Genomic DNA, 17,617 nt, shown 5'->3' with positions numbered 1-17,617 from the left:
CGGGCGGCTTCTTAGTCGCGGCTGCTGCAGGGGCAGGGGAGGGGGCCAGGTGGCCTCACCACCCCAGGTGGAAGAAAAGGGTGAGAGGAAGGAAACTCTGCTCACCGTGGGCGTCCCAGTTCCCAGTTGTTCAGAGCTAGCAGAAAGCTTTAGCAGTCCAAATCCAAGAAGCCTGATCCCAACAGGAGAAAACGGAACCTCTCTCCTCCAGTTCGGCCGGCGAGCTGTGTGTTCTCCTACCCCCAGTGTCCTCTTACTTGCGGAACACAAAAGCAGGACTCCACCTTTCCCTAATGGGCCATCATTGCTTCAGCAGTCCTTTATCTCCAGCTCTTAACGGCTAATAGGAGAGCCATCCCGGCTAGCTTAACATAATAATGGGAAAAATTTCTAAACCTCGCCAACCCACAACATTATCCACCCCAAATTTTTTCCATGCTAACATACTACATTAAATTAGAACCTTTAAATTACATACATACATGCAGTTACAGACACAGTATCATAGGTAGTTCACCCCAGAACAAGGTCTCCTTGGGGTATGCATCGGGTTTCTCCATCCTTTTGCATCACCCACCAGGTACAACCTGGTCCTTGAGCAAAAACCACCCCACGGACAGGATTGTCTTTGCTGGAGGCAGAGTTCACCCAAACAGTTTTCCCTAGCATACCTCTCATGTGTACCACTGGAACCTTATCCCCATCTGGTGTTCCCAAGAGCTCAGATTGGGCAGGGCCTGCTCGGTTAGTGGAACCTCGGGTATTCACTAACCATGTGGCCTTTGGTAGATTACTTTCCCAGTTCTTGAAAGTCCCCCCACCCAGTGCCTTCAAGGTGGTTTTAAGCAGGCCATTGCACCGTTCGACCTTCCCAGCTGCAGGTGCATGGTAGGGAATATGGTACACCCACTCAATGCCGTGTTCCCTAGCCCAGCTGTTTATGAGGCTGTTCTTGAAATGAGTCCCGTTGTCTGACTCAATTCTCTCAGGGGTGCCATGTCTCCAAAGGACCTGTTTCTCAAGGCCCAGGATGGTGTTCCGAGCAGTGGCATGAGGCACAGGGTAGGTCTCCAACCATCCGGTGGTGGCTTCCACCATGGTCAGCACGTAGCGCTTGCCTTGGCGGGTCTGAGGCAGTGTGATATAGTCAATCTGCCAGGCCTCCCCATACTTATATTTGGACCAACGCCCCCCATACCAGAGGGGCTTCACTCGCTTGGCCTGTTTGATGGCAGCGCACGTATCACAGTCATGGATGACTTGAGAGATACTGTCCATGGTTAGATCCACCCCTCGGTCTCGTGCCCACTTATACGTGGCATCTCTGCCCTGATGACCTGAGGCGTCATGGGCCCATCGAGCCAGGAACAATTCTCCCTTGTGTTGCCAATCCAGGTCTATTTGTGACACCTCTATCTTTGAGGCCTGATCAACCTGCTCGTTGTGTTGGTGTTCCTCATTAGCCCGACTCTTGGGGACATGGGCATCCACATGACGAACTTTCACAGGTAGCTTCTCTACCCGGGTGGCAATGTCTTTCCACTCGTCGGCAGCCCAGATTGGTTTTCCCCTACGTTGCCAGTTTGCCTTTTTCCACCTTTCCAGCCAACCCCACAGAGCATTGGCTACCATCCACGAGTCAGTATAAAGGTAGAGCTTTGGCCACTTTTCTCTTTCAGCAATGTCCAGGGCCAGCTGAACAGCTTTTAGTTCAGCAAATTGACTTGATCCACCTTCTCCTTCAGTAGCTTGTGCAACCTGTCGTGTGGGGCTCCATACGGCTGCTTTCCACTTCCGGTTCATCCCCACGACGCGGCAGGAGCCGTCGGTGAAAAGAGCGTAGCATGTTTCATCTGCTGGCAGTTGGTTATACGGTGGGGCTTCCTCAGCGCGGCTCACTTGTTCTTGCTCCTCATCATCGGCAAGACCAAAATTTTCACCTTCTGGCCAGTTCGTAATTATCTCCAAAATCCCAGGGCGATTTGGGTTTCCGATGCGGGCGCGTTGTGTGATGAGGGCAATCCACTTGCTCCATGTGGCGTCGGTGGCGTGGTGGGTAGAGGGAACCTTTCCTTTGAACATCCACCCCAGCACTGGTAGTCGGGGTGCCAGGAGGAGTTGTGCTTCCGTCCCAATCACCTCTGAGGCAGCTTGGACTCCTTCATAGGCAGCCAAGATCTCCTTCTCTGTGGGAGTGTAGTTGGCTTCAGACCCTCTGTAGCTCCGGCTCCAGAATCCCAGAGGTCGGCCTCGAGTCTCCCCAGGCACCTTCTGCCAAAGGCTCCAGGACAAGCCATGGCTCCCGGCTGCAGAATAAAGCACATTCTTTACCTCTGGTCCCGTCCTGACTGGGCCAAGGGCCACTGCATGAGCGATCTCCTGCTTGATCTGGGCAAAGGCTTGCTGCTGCTCAGCACCCCAGTGGAAATCGTTCTTCTTACGGGTGACCAGGTAGAGAGGGCTCACAATCTGGCTGTACTCAGGAATGTGCATTCTCCAAAAGCCTATGGCACCTAGGAAAGCTTGTGTTTCCTTCTTGCTGGTTGGTGGAGACATTGCGGTGATCTTATTGATGACCTCAGTGGGGATCTGGCGCCGTCCATCTTGCCATTTTACTCCCAGGAACTGGATCTCTCGGGCAGGTCCTTTGACTTTGCTCTTTTTAATGGCAAAGCCGGCTCTCAGCAGAATCTGGATGATCTTTTCTCCTTTCTCAAATACCTCCACTGCCGTGTTCCCCCACACAATGATGTCATCTATGTATTGCAGGTGTTCTGGAGCCTCACCCTTTTCCAGTGCAGCCTGGATCAGTCCATGACAGATGGTGGGGCTGTGTTTCCACCCCTGGGGCAGACGATTCCACGTGTACTGCACGCCCCTCCATGTAAAGGCAAACTGAGGCCTGCACTCTGCTGCCAGGGGAATGGAGAAAAATGCGTTGGCAATGTCAATGGTGGCATACCACCTTGCTGCCTTGGACTCCAGCTCGTACTGGAGTTCCAGCATGTCCGGCACGGCAGCGCTCAGCGGTGGAGTCACTTCGTTCAACGCACGATAGTCCACAGTCAATCTCCATTCTCCATCAGACTTGCGCACGGGCCAGATGGGGCTGTTGAAGGGTGAGTGGGTTTTGCTGACCACCCCTTGGCTCTCCAGCTCACGGATCATCTTGTGGATGGGGATCACAGCATCTCGATTCGTCCGGTACTGCCGGCGGTGCACTGTTGAGGTGGCAATTGGCACTCGTTGCTCTTCCACCTTCAGGAGTCCCACTGCAGATGGGTTTTCTGACAGTCCAGGCAAGGTGTTCAACTGCTTAATGCCCTCTGCCACTACAGCAGCTATTCCAAAAGCCCATCTGTATCCCTTTGGGTCTTTGTAGTAGCCACTCCTGAGAAAGTCTATGCCTAGAATGGGCGGTGCCTCTGGGCCAGTTACAATCGGATGTTTCTGCCACCCCTCTCCTGTCAGGCTCACCTCAGCTTCCAGCAAAGACAATTCCTGTGATCCCCCCGTCACCCCAACAATGGAAACACGCTCTTTCCCCACATGTTCTGATGGTATTAGAGTGCATTGTGAACCAGTATCAACTAATACCCTGTATTCTTGTGGTTCTGATGTGCCAGGCCATCGGACCCACACCATCCAATAGACTCTGTTATCCCGTGCCTCTCCCTGGCTAGAGGCAGGGCCCCTCTAGCCCTGGCTATTATTCCTTTCCTGAACATACATAGTGGAGGTTCCTTCAAGTGGGTCTGACAGATCATCCTCCCTTCTGTAATGCCCAGCACCTTGGTCATGGGAGGTTGAGGCTACCTTCACTTTAGTGTAGCTCCCTCGGTTAGCATTTCCCTCCCTGAGTTGACGCACCCGTGCTGCCAAGACAGAAGTGGGTTTCCCATCCCATTTTCCCATGTCTTCCCCATGGTCACGCAGGAAAAACCATAGGTCAGCTCGTGGGGTGTACCCTCTTCCACTAGCTGAGGGGCGTGGGGCTGTAACCTTGGGGTATGAGGCTCGCACTGGTGCTGCCTTGATCTTCCTGATCTCCTCCCTCATCTCACTTATGTCACCTCTCATCCCCCTCACCTCCCTGATCTCCTCCCTCATCCCCCTCATCTCCTGGACCACGGAAGAAACCTGGGCCTGCACTACGCCATTCATCATACTGTGAAAATCCCTAAGCTTGTTAGCAACAGAGCTCACTGTTTCTCGGTGCTCATCAGCATTAATCATTGCAATGAAGGTGGTATATTGAGATGGCCCTCGGTTTGCCAGGTTCCACAGCATGTGACCTGTGCACCTGACCTTGTCAGGGTCATTGTCATGCTGTCCATCCCTCCCAAAGAGTACCTCCAGTACCGCCACCTCTCTCAGCTGTTGAATCCCTTCCTCAACGGTTTTCCAATGCATTCTATTATGGTACTCCTGCATTCTTTCTTTGTTGACAAACCTCTCTCTTACACTCATTAAAAGCCGCTCCCAGAGGGGAAGTGGGCCTGGCTCCCTTACGAATATTTGGTCCACACCTGAGTCCTGGGACAAGGATCCCAAATTCCTTGCCTCTGTACCATCCAAGTGCACACCTGTACCCATAAGGTCCCAGACCCGAAGTAACCAAGTTGTCAAAGCCTCCCGGCCCCGTCGTGCAATATCTTTCCGCAGATTGCGGAGATTTTCATAAGACAGGGACTCAGTGATGATTTCAACCTCTGGCTCCCCTGCTGGTTGTGAGGGCCCTCCTCTCTGGTCCTCTTTGTCTAGGTGCCTTGTTTTCATTTTAGACTTCCTAGTTTCTACAGGGGCGACTGCTGCTGGCTGTGAGTGCCCTTGCAATTCAGCTGGACCCTGGGCAGATGTAACACCTATGGGTTCCACTACAGCATCACTGGATTCTCCCCCTTTATGGCAGGGCTTGTCACCAGCTGGGGAGAGGTACTCCTTCATCATCTGGCCCATCTCACTCATCTGCTTCACTAGAAGCCCCACCCACTCCGGCTGGTTTCTTTCTGAGATGGGCTGTGGGGCAGGGTCAGGCTCTGGGGCAGCATCCCTAGTCTTTGGGGCAGGGTCAGTCTCTGTGGCCGCATCCCTAGTCTCTGGGGCAGGGTCAGGCTCTGTGGCAGCATCCCTAGTCTCTGGGGCAGGGTCAGGCTCTGTGGCAGTATCTCTAGTCTCTGGGGCAGGGTCAGTTTCTGTGGCCGCATCCCTAGTCTCTGGGGCAGGGTCAATGTCTGCAGCACCATCCCTATTTCCTGGAGTAGGTATCAGAGTTGTTATCCAGCTCAATCCCCCGTTATCTCTTAATGTTAAATAGGACAAGCCTATCAGTAACACCAGCCACTGTACGATATCATTAGCATTCAGAGGAAATCTGAACCCTTCAAAAACTGGTGGGGTAGACCCAAAAATTTGGGTGAGGGGTTGGGAGAAAATTTCCCCTGGTGTTATTCCCTCACAGTAGGTGCCATTATTAAAGTAATCCCAAAAACATGCATTTAGTGTGTGGTATCCCTGAATCCATGTACCCGCCGTCCAAAGGAAGTTAAAAATCCATGAATTCCTCACCTTATCAACCCATAAAGCAAGTTCGATAACAGTTACAGTAGCCTTAGTTACAGGGCCCATGCTTATGTAAGGGTTTGCAAATGGGAGATATACATGTATGAACACGTGCAGCCCAAACCAGATTAAACTGGACCACATGTTGCTAGCACACACACAAAAAAAACAAACAGTCTCAGGCAACCGAAGAACTGTTATTCCTTAACCTCGTGCCACACGTTCGGGCGCCAAGATCTGTCCCGGTTTAAAGGGACAGTATTGCCAGGAAAAGGGAATTCAGGAACTCGCAGGCACAAAAAAGGTATAGGTTGGGAATAACAGTTCTTTACTGAAATATTTATAAGACAAACAAAAACAGCATCAGCTATACGAAAGAAAAAAAAAACAGTGACAGAACAGAACGGAATTCAGTCCCAATCCCTTTTTTCAGTCACCGATGGCTCTCCGATGGACCAGGGCGGGCGGCTTCTTAGTCGCGGCTGCTGCAGGGGCAGGGGAGGGGGCCAGGTGGCCTCACCACCCCAGGTGGAAGAAAAGGGTGAGAGGAAGGAAACTCTGCTCACCGTGGGCGTCCCAGTTCCCAGTTGTTCAGAGCTAGCAGAAAGCTTTAGCAGTCCAAATCCAAGAAGCCTGATCCCAACAGGAGAAAACGGAACCTCTCTCCTCCAGTTCGGCCGGCGAGCTGTGTGTTCTCCTACCCCCAGTGTCCTCTTACTTGCGGAACACAAAAGCAGGACTCCACCTTTCCCTAATGGGCCATCATTGCTTCAGCAGTCCTTTATCTCCAGCTCTTAACGGCTAATAGGAGAGCCATCCCGGCTAGCTTAACATAATAATGGGAAAAATTTCTAAACCTCGCCAACCCACAACAATTTAAAAATTATGTTTTAAAGGTATGAGGAAAAAGAAGCTATATTGGTATTTTCTGCTATAATCTGAAGAGTTCTGGACCTCATTTTTTGTAACTGGACAAGTATTAGAAAGAAAATGCTTACCTTGTTTTAAGGCATGTGTTCAAATTGCAAGAAAAACACTAGAGTTTTACAAAGTAAAATGTTTTAAAATTGCACATCCAAATAAGTAACCCAGTTTATGCCCTTAATCTCCCACTGAGCTGCAGCTTTGGCAGATGCTGGAAAAAGGTGTTGGTGTGTGTAGGAGTTAGGCCTTAGCCCTCCTGCAAAGTGCCGCATACCTTTGTTGAGTAAGGGACTTGCTTGTCCTTCAGACTGTAGATAAACTGCAGCTTTGATGCTTAATTCTAAGGTCAGCTCTAGTTTAGGAAGTTATTTTTATCTCTTACCTCTTTTTGATTTGAAGCTGCCATTGCCAATGTCATTGTTATGAAATCACTTGTCAAATTATTTTTAGATAGTAAAGAAAAGCAAACAGTGACCTTGTATAGAGGGAGAAGAAGTTAATTGGATAATATTTCAATTAGTTAAAAATGCTTTTTTACCCCTCAAGTTTAAAGAAAAAAATTATCCTTAAAAATCAACGAGATAGTTTTACTACATTCCAGAGACAGATAATTGAATGGTAACTGGATAACTTGGACTGGTAAAGAAGTGTGTTTCTTTCTAAAACATTTCAGGATCCAGCACAGTCTTCAGGTTTTCATCCTTCAGCATCTGTTGTTGCAGTAGGGACGCTGACTGGAAGGTAAGAGGTACAGAGCTACACCTTGGGCACCAACAAACACTGATTTTTCCAGTTCACATCCAAGTTCATGTTCTGGCTTTGGAGATGTATGCAATGACACATCTTCAATCCCTATTGATTTCTGTTGAATGTCACAGTGAAATTTATTGGTATTGCCTTAGTGCCTAGAAACCCCAGGCTTGGGCCAGCACCCTGTGTTTGCTGAGTGTTGCATGAACAAAGAGTTGGTTTTTGCCCTGGGAGAGAGACAGTGTAAGATCAGTGGGAGGAGGACATTTAGAGAGGGCAGGAAGACTAGGTTAGCTGTGAGACCAGGCATGGAGAATACTGTCACCATAACAGTGACCTAAATGTTAAATCTTTGTGTCCCCTGGGAAAAAGGAGAGGCTAAAGGAGGAGTCTGATGTAGTGGGTTAACTTTGCAGATGTGGAGGGAGATTTCCTCCCAAGGCCTTTAGGACTGCATGAAGGAAATCACATAGAAAAATTTTATGCATTGGAAAATGTAACAAATGGTTCATGATCCCTAATGCAGTGGCAACCAGATGCTTTAACCAGAGGCTTTAAAAAAATTTGGTGAATGTTCCACTGTGCTAGACATAGTGTAAAAATGCACATTAAGAGACTTGCTCTGCATTGAAGAGTGTGAGGGATAAACAAGGCAGAGGAAACTGAGGTGCAGGAGAGTATTTTAGACTGCAAGGTTGAGCCCCTGGTGACATCAGTCAGTGGCAGCTGCGGAGTTTCTCTGTGGTTCTCTCTCATAGGAGGGACTGCCTTTGCCTAACTTCATCCTCTCCTTTAATGTCACTTGAGGGCAGACTTGGCTGCTAGTACTGAAAACAGTTCACTGAGAACATATAGGAAGCTTATAGGTTATGAAGCAAGCTTATTTCAGATTTTATACCAGCCCTAAATAAAGGACTTACTTTTGTTACTGAATGTACTCTGTTTACTAAATAAAGTATAATGAAAGGAGAAGCTTTGAGAGTAATCTTCTCTTTATGTTTAGTAATTGATGCAAGTATTGAAATGCAAATTTTATCTTTGTCCTTTATACATGTTTCCACAAACTAATTTTTGGTTCATTAAAACTAATTAATGAAATAAACTACCAAAAAGTAATTAATTAATTATTTTTAAAATAAATAAATTAATCTTTCTTCTATCAGAAGAGAATAGTCCTGATGCTTGCTTGTGTTTCCCCTTGCTCTAGGATTTAATGCAGGCATCAATTTAAAGATCAGCGTGACACAGAGGAAGGCCTTTAAAGGAGAAGGGACATCACAAGCAATGTTTACTTTATTCTTATGCATGATTATTAAAACTCACTAAAATCTGAAGACTGATATTGGGGTCAATGCCTGAACATTTTTATGGCTACAAAAGATGTGATAGAAACTATCCTTGTGTTAAACTAGACCAAACTGAGTAGCAGTTGCTGTTTTTCTCTACTTGGTATAAAACTTATGCTATTTTGACAGAAGAAAAGTTGGTCAAGATTACAGTAGATTTAAATTCCTTATGGAATGATTTATTGGCCTCTTTATGTGTTTACAACAGGTGGTTTGTGTTTGACACAGAAACAAAAGACTTGGTCACTGTACACACAGATGGAAACGAACAGCTGTCTGTAATGCGTTACTCTCCAGGTTTGAGAGCATTTATTTACTGGGGGAAAAAAGGAATTTATTTCTTTTATTAAATTAGGGGCTGGTTTGTTTTAAAATAAGTCCCTGCTTGCCATACTCAAGTTGAAAATAAATGTGCCATGAAACATTGGCAGGACTTTATGGGTACTGTCTTAAGCTCTGGTTTTGTTTTCCCTCCCTCCCCAACACATTCAATATGGTTTCACTGTTAAAAAGGGGGGAAAAAGAAGACTTAACTCTGCAGGTTGTTACAATCAAGTTAGCCCTAAATGGACTATGGTTGCTTCCAGAAATGTTAAGTGTTTTTAACAGTAATATTTGTTAGTATAAAATTGCTGCTTTGTAGTCTTGATAGATACATCAATATGCAACTGGAAAATTAAAAATATACTTTCATTATTCATTTTTCAGTATCAAGGCCTTTAAGAATAATTCCTCTTGTCTGTGACATACAAAGTTTTCAAGATTAGCCTAAGTTCTGTCTTAGGAATAATTGCAGTTTCATTTTTGTGTTTATAGATGGAAACTTCTTGGCAATAGGTTCCCATGACAACTGTATTTATATATATGGTGTAAGTGAAAATGGAAGAAAGTACACTAGAATTGGCAAATGTTCAGTAAGTAACCTTTTTTCTCCTGGTTCAGTATCAACACCCAAAGTGTATTAATACTGTCACATTGTGGCACACTGTTAGTGCAGTTAATACAATAATTTTCTCTTTGTAGGGTCATTCCAGCTTCATTACTCATCTGGATTGGTCTGTTAATTCACAGTATCTCGTGTCTAATTCAGGAGACTATGAAATCTTATACTGTGAGTAAGAATTATGTTTAGTCCTTTTGTGCAAAGTTCAGGCAGTCTAACACAGATTTAAAATTTAAATGAGACAATGTAACTGCCAAGATCAACCATATGTTTTAATTCATCTGGTGTAATCAGAAATCTATACAATTTGAAAATTAAATATGTTGTTATGTGGGGTTTTTTTCTTTTGTAGGGATCCCCTCTGCTTGTAAACAAGTTGTGAGTGTTGAAACAACTAGGGATATTGAATGGGCCACTTACACCTGTACTTTAGGATTCCATGTTTTTGGTAAGTGTATTTCCTCTTGCAAGTTTTTACCATTCTTCTTATTAACAAACACTTGGAATGCCAACTTTTGCTTATGAAACATGACTATTCATAATTCAGGGAAAAATACAGAACTTCTGCTATGCCATTTTTATTACAATCTGTCTTCTTATTTCAATCCAGAAAGACCCTGATTTAATATTCTTGCTAGCTTCAAGTACAAATATCATGTTACAACCTAAGTGGGAGATAAGGAAAAAATCACGTACTGCCCTTTCCGTCACAGTAGAGCAGTTTCTCATAATTTTTAATTTAAAGTACCAGTTCTGTTAAATTGTTGCGCATTTAGGCAGTCACTGGGTTGAATCCCCTTACCAGAAATGGTTTCATTTGCCCTTGTTACTGTGCAAACACAAAATCTATGATAGTCTCCCTCATTAACACCTTATCATGTATTGTGATATGGTCTGTAGCAATTAAATTGAGTGAAAGAAATTAAAAAAGAAAAACATAACAAAATCCAATGATTTGTTTCCATGGTACTTCTCTTTTGCTAGTTTTGAAGGATCCACTTTCCCCAGTGTAGTGTGAAGCTTTGTACTTACTCTACAGTGTATGCAGAACTGGACAGATAGTTACAAACACTGAGTACAAGAAGCTTCAAATTCTTGAGACCTCAAGAGGAAATAGGAAGCCATGGCAGAAGTCCAGAGAGGAATTTGGTTTAGTATAAGTGGTGAACAAGGAATATTTGCACCCATGTTTCAAGTGAAATAGATTGCAGTGATATGTTTGAAGGCAGCCAGAAAGGGCATGTTTTCTATGCCTGAAGATGCTATGGCAGTAGCAATATGCTGGGAAAACACATTCAAATTTTCTATCATTTAGCTGACAAACAGTGCTTGGATATCACTTGGATATCACAGCATGCAGATTTAGTAAAAGCAGGAAATCCTGGAAGATTGGCAGGATGTTGACATAATGAATTTTTCATTTAAGGGATAGAGGCCCTTATGGAACTATTAAAATATTTCTGGGGTTTGAGTACACCCTACACACAGTTACAGAGCTACAAAGTCTTTGCATTTAGCATCACAGGTTCAGATACACTGAGCTATTAAATACTTTATATGAAGGTTCCTTACTTTTAAATTCAGATTCCTGAAAAATACAGTGCTATTAGAATCTGGGGCTGCATTTGGTCCATATAAAGTCAGAGGAGAGAGAGGCATGTCACACTTGAGAGGGATTCTCCCCATACCTTGTAACAGATCAGCTTTTTGAGCCAGATGATGGGACAAAATAATCTATTGAGAGGGAAGGAGAGATGATGCTGATAAAGCTGAAGTGCTACAAAACCCAATGCTTTTTAAAATATTTCTTCAATAAAAGTTAATAAAAGACTACAATTTGATGACAAACCCAGTTTGTGCCTACTGCTTTCAGTAGGGAAGGAGTAGTTTGGAAAGTTGAAATAAGTAATGTATTTTCAAAGTATTTGAGAGTGATGAACCTTGTTGTATCTGTAAAAACAACTTGTTAGTGTCAACTTGAGACCATTAGTACGTATTTCAACACCTCACAGAGAACAGGCAAAGTGCTGAAAAACTGGAGAATGAATGCAGTATCTGCAGGATCATATACATACCTTCAGAGCCCATGGAGAGGTTAAAGTGCAAAGTGAGAGGCTAGAATGATAAATTGAAGAAGCACATAGATTGTGAGTTGGAAACCAGTCCATTTTTATTGGAAGTCAATCAGTACTTTGGGGCCTCAGAGCAGCCAGTTAGAACAATCCTCACATGCTTGCTGGGATGGCCCCATTGGACACAAAAGCAGCAATCACAGCATCCAGGATGTGGGGCTTATAGTATATTGATTTTTCAGTAGCTATGGCTGACTGAAACTAGGGATATTTTCTCTCTCTGGTAGAACCACATAAAAATCCCAAACTATGCATAGCACCCGCAGATCAGCATAACCAATGCAGGGGAAAAGGGAACACTGGTCTGTTGAACACCTGTCTTTGAGCATGGGAACAGATTAGTCACTCTGGAAGTGTTTAGAGATGATTCAACTGAAAGTGAATAGCATCTAAAGAAGTGTGCTTGAGGGAGGATGTTTTAGTCATAAAAACACATAAATGGGAAGGAGCAAAGACTTTAAAACTATTACTGATCTATGAGCTCTTTCAAGAGCCATGTGTTGCTGGATAAACAAATAAGGTTCATGGCACATGCCCAGTTTTGAAAAAAATAGTGCTTGAGGTGAGGGACAGGAACAGAGGAAATCTAAGATACTGTACAAACCTGACAACATTGCAAGCAAAGCAGAGCTCAGACTGGTTGGGTTCAAAACCAACTAGAATACTATAAATTGAATATCATGTTGTTTGAATATATTTATTAAATAGCATGTGTGATAAATCAGCATGTAAAGTTTGTCAGTGGTGTAAAGCTTCAGGATTAGCAAGTTTCTTGAGAAACAGATGAGTGGTACGAAAAAAGGAAGGAATTCAATAGGGCCAAAGAGGAGGCTCCCCACTAGAATGGCAGAACCCAGTTGTACAAATGCAGAACAGATGAGAGCAGATCTGCACAGAAACATCAGATTACTCTTGCATAGGAGCTAAACATGAGTCAACAGCATTATGCTGTTGTAGGAAAGGCAGATACATTAGTGGGATGTGTAATGAAAAGGATGCCATGCAAAGTGTGAAGCAATCATCCATTTGTCAGTATCGGCTTCAGTCGCAGCTGGAATGGCTGCTTCTGATTTTTGGACCAACAGATAATGTGCTGACTAGCAGGAATAATTAATTATCCTTCTAAATATTGTTCTGGGAGAAGAGATGTAATGAATGAATTTTAGAGGGGAGGAGGAAAAAATAGAATGGCATCAGTCTTCAAATGAGAGAAAGGAAATGGTCTCTCTTATAGGTCTGCAGAGGATGGGAAAAAATAAGGACTACTTTTTCAGCAAGGGGGGTTAAATTTGCATATTCATAAAAACTGATAGTGAAGCACTGGGATAAATTTTGAAAGAACCAAGCAATTCAAAGAAAAACCCTGCTATTATCCTTTAACCATTTCCTTCAGGGGTTATTTCCAGCTTGTCATAGTGACCTCTTGGGAAGACTCCTGCCTCTTTTCAGCTAGCATTTGATATTCATAAAACCTTCTTCTTGTCAAAGCAGATATTTAAAAAAGCTTTTATGTTTCCCATTGTTCTGCATATTCATAATTCCACGAGTAGCAATTATTATGTTTCTTTGCAGTTTCTGTTTCTTTGGACCTCTTTTACTACCCCTGATACAGCAATGCAGTTTTTCCCCACACGTCAGGAAAGTTAAGAGCAGTTTAGAAATCAGACTTTGTATTTTATTTGCAGCAGTTTGTAGTTCCTTATAAAGACATGGAATCCCCTCCTTGCAGTGAATTGCTGTGCAGTGATACAAAGGCTGTATTTGGGAGGAATCCTAGTGCGGGATGTGCTGTCCCAGGACAGCTGTTCCCATGGTGCATGTGGGGTTAGAAGTATCCCAAAGGAGGAGGAACTGGAGTGTGCTTGAACTCAGGAGTTCTTAGGGGAGTAGCAACTCTCTCAACCCTGACCTGCAGCAGCAACACAGGAGTGTGCACTTGAGTGGGCAAGGCTGCAGGGGCACACTGCAGAGGATGGGTGACACAGGGACAGGCACTGAAAATCACAGAGCCAAGACATGGCAGGGGTGTTGTCAAGTCATAACAGCAGAATACACGGTATAACTGAATAGGACAGTGGTGTCTGAAATCTTGGTGCCTTTTATGTTGAGTAAGGATTAGATAAAATCTAAATTAGAAAATCATAACCAAAAAAAGCCTGCAGTACTGCATACAAAATCCTGACATTTCAATAACTGGGTGGATTTCAGTAAAATTGCAATTTATTACAGGCAAGTATTCAGAGGCTTTAAAGATGTGCACAGATTTGGTCTCTGCACTCTTGACCTTACAGTTTAAATTTAGGATACTACTTTGTGCAAGAACAGCAAAGAGTACAGTATGCAGGGAAGGAAGTACAGTCGAACAAAAGCATTAAAAACCTTATAGTAGATTCAGTTCATTTTCAAAGGATCTATTAATTAATAAATAATAATTTAAACTATATAATGTCTTTTTTTCACAGACTTTAGTAATATGAAGAAATTACTTTTGGATCATACTCTAGTCTGAAAATCATACCCATGTAATATGAAAGAAATATGTTATAAGGAGAAGGGAAAATATAAGCAGTAACTGTTACTTTTCCACATAACCATATGAAAATTCTTTTGGGCTCACATACATGACTAATTCTGCAGAATGTGTCTTCTCAGAATAAAAAGCACTTTGCTGACTAGGGGGAATAAAACATTTTTTTTCTGTGCTTGGTTACCTATTAGGATCTGGACGTAGTCTGGTATGGAAGTACACATTCTGACTCAGATGCAGTTATTTTTATAGGTTTTTCTTTTCCTTAAACAAGTCATCCTTTATTCATATTTTAACAGAAACTTAGGCTATCACTTTTATTTTCATTGTAAAAGCCCTTAATTAGGCCCTCTGTGTTTCAGGTGTATGGCCTGAAGGTTCAGATGGTACAGATATCAACGCTGTCTGTCGATCCCATGGGAGAAAACTGCTATCAACAGGAGATGACTTTGGCAAAGTGCATCTCTTCTCATATCCATGCTCACAGTTTAGGGTAAGGTATTCCCCAAAAATTTATTCTCGTAGTTTGCACAAATGCATTAAATGTTGTTTTCTTATTAATAAAAAACCCAAACACATCAAAACAGGAAGAATGGAAATATTTATACATCTAAGGGATTTATTTAAGGTTGACTGAGACAGCAATTAAATTTAAAAGTTAATTTAATATTAAAATACTTATAGAGAATGCTGTGATGCCTTGGTTTCATTGTTGCATGAATGTTCTAATGAGATGCTTTTATGACAGCTGCTATTCTCACTAATATGGTGTTTTCTAGGCTCCCAGCCATGTGTACGGTGGACATAGTAGTCATGTAACTAATGTAGATTTTCTCTGTGAAGACACCCATCTCATCTCCACAGGAGGAAAGGACACAAGTATTATGCAGTGGCGAGTCATTTAAAGGAAACATCAGCATGAACATACCCAGTTGAGTTGACCATGCACAGAACTTATGTATAAACTGTATATTTAAAACTTAACAGTATGTTTGCAGTTTAGCCTGGTCACTGTGATTTTTGTTTAAAAAATTCTTACAAACCTCAGGAAAATTAAGCCCTGTGCTGGTTACCTTACTCAGTCTAGTATTTTTTTTCCATTGTGTCACACCTTAAGATTGATCGTTCTCTGTTGTACAATATACAATGCAGTACAAGTTTAATATAAGAAATGTGGCTTGACAGTTTGCAATACAGTGGTATCAGCAGAATGTGACTATCTTAAATGTTTTCTATAAACACTGCTAAACTGGTCACAAAAATGCCTTTCAAAGACTGTATATATGTGCTTATTCGTTTCACTATCTACACTTTGTACTATATATCTACTTATTTAGAAAAATCTATGACAATGTCAAGGTACTGAACTGTTTCTGCTGAAGGCTGATGAATAGATACAAAAAGTATAAACTGCAATGTAAAGATGCAAAAATTAGTATTCTAGACCTGAAAATGTGAATGCTGGTAAATTTGCATTCTCTTGGGAGCAGCACGCCGTGGGTGTCACCCATGAGTTGTGTTCCTTTTCCAATGAATCAGCAGGCTTTGTCCCAGTTTAACCTGAATTTCTCAGCAGGGCTTACAGATGTCTGTGTGGTTCAGGTAGTCTATATGAGTTTAAATTAAAAAATCTTTTTACTTGTATATGAAAAATTTCTTTTTGAAAACAAACCAATAAAGCTTGGCCACATCCCCATTATTGGCTCATATATTTAACTAATATGTATATTAATCAGCATGATGCTATATTGTACATGTATAAGATTTTAGCAGTTCATAACAAATGGTAAGGCCATCTAGCTTTACTTTTTTATGCTTATGGATATTGTATATTTGTATTTTAAGACCAAGTAGACCAAGTCTAAAGATATCTTTTTAAGTGTACCATAAACCTGCAGAGGGTAAAGGAAGACTTGGAAGCCTACATGAAATATTAATGTGTAACTTCTGGCCCCTGTGTTTTGTGCATGGATGGGTATTTATAGTACGAAATAAGATTGTGTTTTGCAATGAAGTATCAGTGGAGGTGATATAAAATGGTTAAGAAGGCCTTATCAATGTTGATTGTGAACACAGATTGAAATGTATTGTTTACTATGAGAATGTATCTGAAGAATTTTAAAAGAGGAGTTCTAAGTGGACTCGAAAAAGGTAATATTAAAATTTTGCCTGTAATGGACAGTAAATGTTAATTCTCTGAACTCTAAAGCACTGGTTGTTTAGAGTGATTTAAATGAAATTGAATCAATAAATTTTGAAACTTTTTTATTACATCTCCAACCTCCTACACTGAAAGTGCAGGACACCAATAAACATGTATTAAAGTGAATTCTCAATGTATTCTTCCTGTTTAGTAAGATGTCTTTGTTTAAGCATGATACAGAAGAGACAGGCTTTTATTTAACAACACACATTTGTGATTACTTGATTAGAGATACATTTGAAAATATTTGGCAGCAAAATCTAGATTTTGGGGTACATAATTTTATGTGTGCCCGTGACCCTGAGAGCAAAATGACAATGCATACCTAGAAAGTGAATCTCCAGCTTTGCAGCAGGGAGGGATACACCACATGCCCTCACCTACAAACAGTCTTGGTCCTGCCTCCCAGTACACATCTCCTGTTTCTGGATACTCAGCTGGTGGAAATTTGTTCCACTGCTCAGAGTTATGCTCACAGCAAGAGCTCCTGACCATTTCTGTGTTAGGAACTTGTCCTCAGGCAAGACCTTTGAGGGCCATGGTTTCAGGGTCACTTTAACCTGATGTTACCTGGACCTGTCACTGACGGCAGAGGTCTTGATCCCAGCTGCTTACTCTGATCCTGTGCAGCAGCACAAGAGTTATTGTGGCCAGAAGCAGAACCCAGCTGGGACACAACAACTAATGCAGCCAAAAAACCTGTTTCCCCAGTTTCTGATCAAGCTGTGCAATGTGGGAAAAGAAATGGCCAGAGGGGCACTGGAACAATTTTTTTTTAATAATGATGTTAATCTTCCTCTTCTTGAAGTGTGTGAAGCTAAGACACAATACCCTTACCCTTTCTAAGGTTAATCCAGTCATAAGAGTTCATAACACAAGTGATGGGTTTTCATTGTGTCTGGGTGCTTGGATATCCACAATACTTTCTGTTTGTTGATTTTTAATTTTTTTTTCAATTTGCTTTTGCAAATGGGGTGTTTTTAGGTTTTCTGTTTTTGGAACTGTAGGTGATTTGTCATTACTTGCAGCAGAGAAAACAGGAGCTGCAAATTGGTTCGACTCATTCCCTTTTCATCCTTCTCACATGGTGCAACTCTTGGGATATCGTAAAGCATTTGTGATCCCTTTCTTCATTTTAAACTGTTATCCTTTAGAAGAAATAGATGAGGAATACTGCAAGTTCATCCCCAGGGTTACTGATCAAAGGGCTTTTCAGCAATCCCATCCCAT

General features: G+C 42.6%; 1 protein-coding gene across 8 annotated transcripts in view; it reads left to right on the top strand.

The window, feature by feature from the left end:
* EML1 (EMAP like 1) overlaps positions 1-16,513 on the top strand; it is a 128,457-nt gene extending 111,944 nt beyond the window's left edge. For all 8 annotated transcript variants that reach the window (XM_033061527.2, XM_033061525.1, XM_033061526.1 and 5 more), the window contains 7 exons: positions 7,160-7,227; positions 8,791-8,879; positions 9,399-9,496; positions 9,606-9,693; positions 9,878-9,973; positions 14,547-14,677; positions 14,964-16,513. In XM_033061527.2, the coding sequence (XP_032917418.1) occupies positions 7,160-7,227; positions 8,791-8,879; positions 9,399-9,496; positions 9,606-9,693; positions 9,878-9,973; positions 14,547-14,677; positions 14,964-15,089 (696 nt within the window). In that variant the 3' untranslated portion in view covers positions 15,090-16,513. The remainder of the gene's footprint in view (positions 1-7,159; positions 7,228-8,790; positions 8,880-9,398; positions 9,497-9,605; positions 9,694-9,877; positions 9,974-14,546; positions 14,678-14,963) is intronic.
* Positions 16,514-17,617: the final 1,104 nt, after the last annotated feature.

Source organism: Catharus ustulatus, chromosome 6 (genome assembly GCF_009819885.2).
Source record: "Catharus ustulatus isolate bCatUst1 chromosome 6, bCatUst1.pri.v2, whole genome shotgun sequence".
Classification (NCBI taxonomy): Eukaryota; Metazoa; Chordata; class Aves; order Passeriformes; family Turdidae; genus Catharus; species Catharus ustulatus.
Note: the sequence above shows the minus strand (reverse complement) of the source record. Positions and strands in the feature narration are given on the sequence as shown.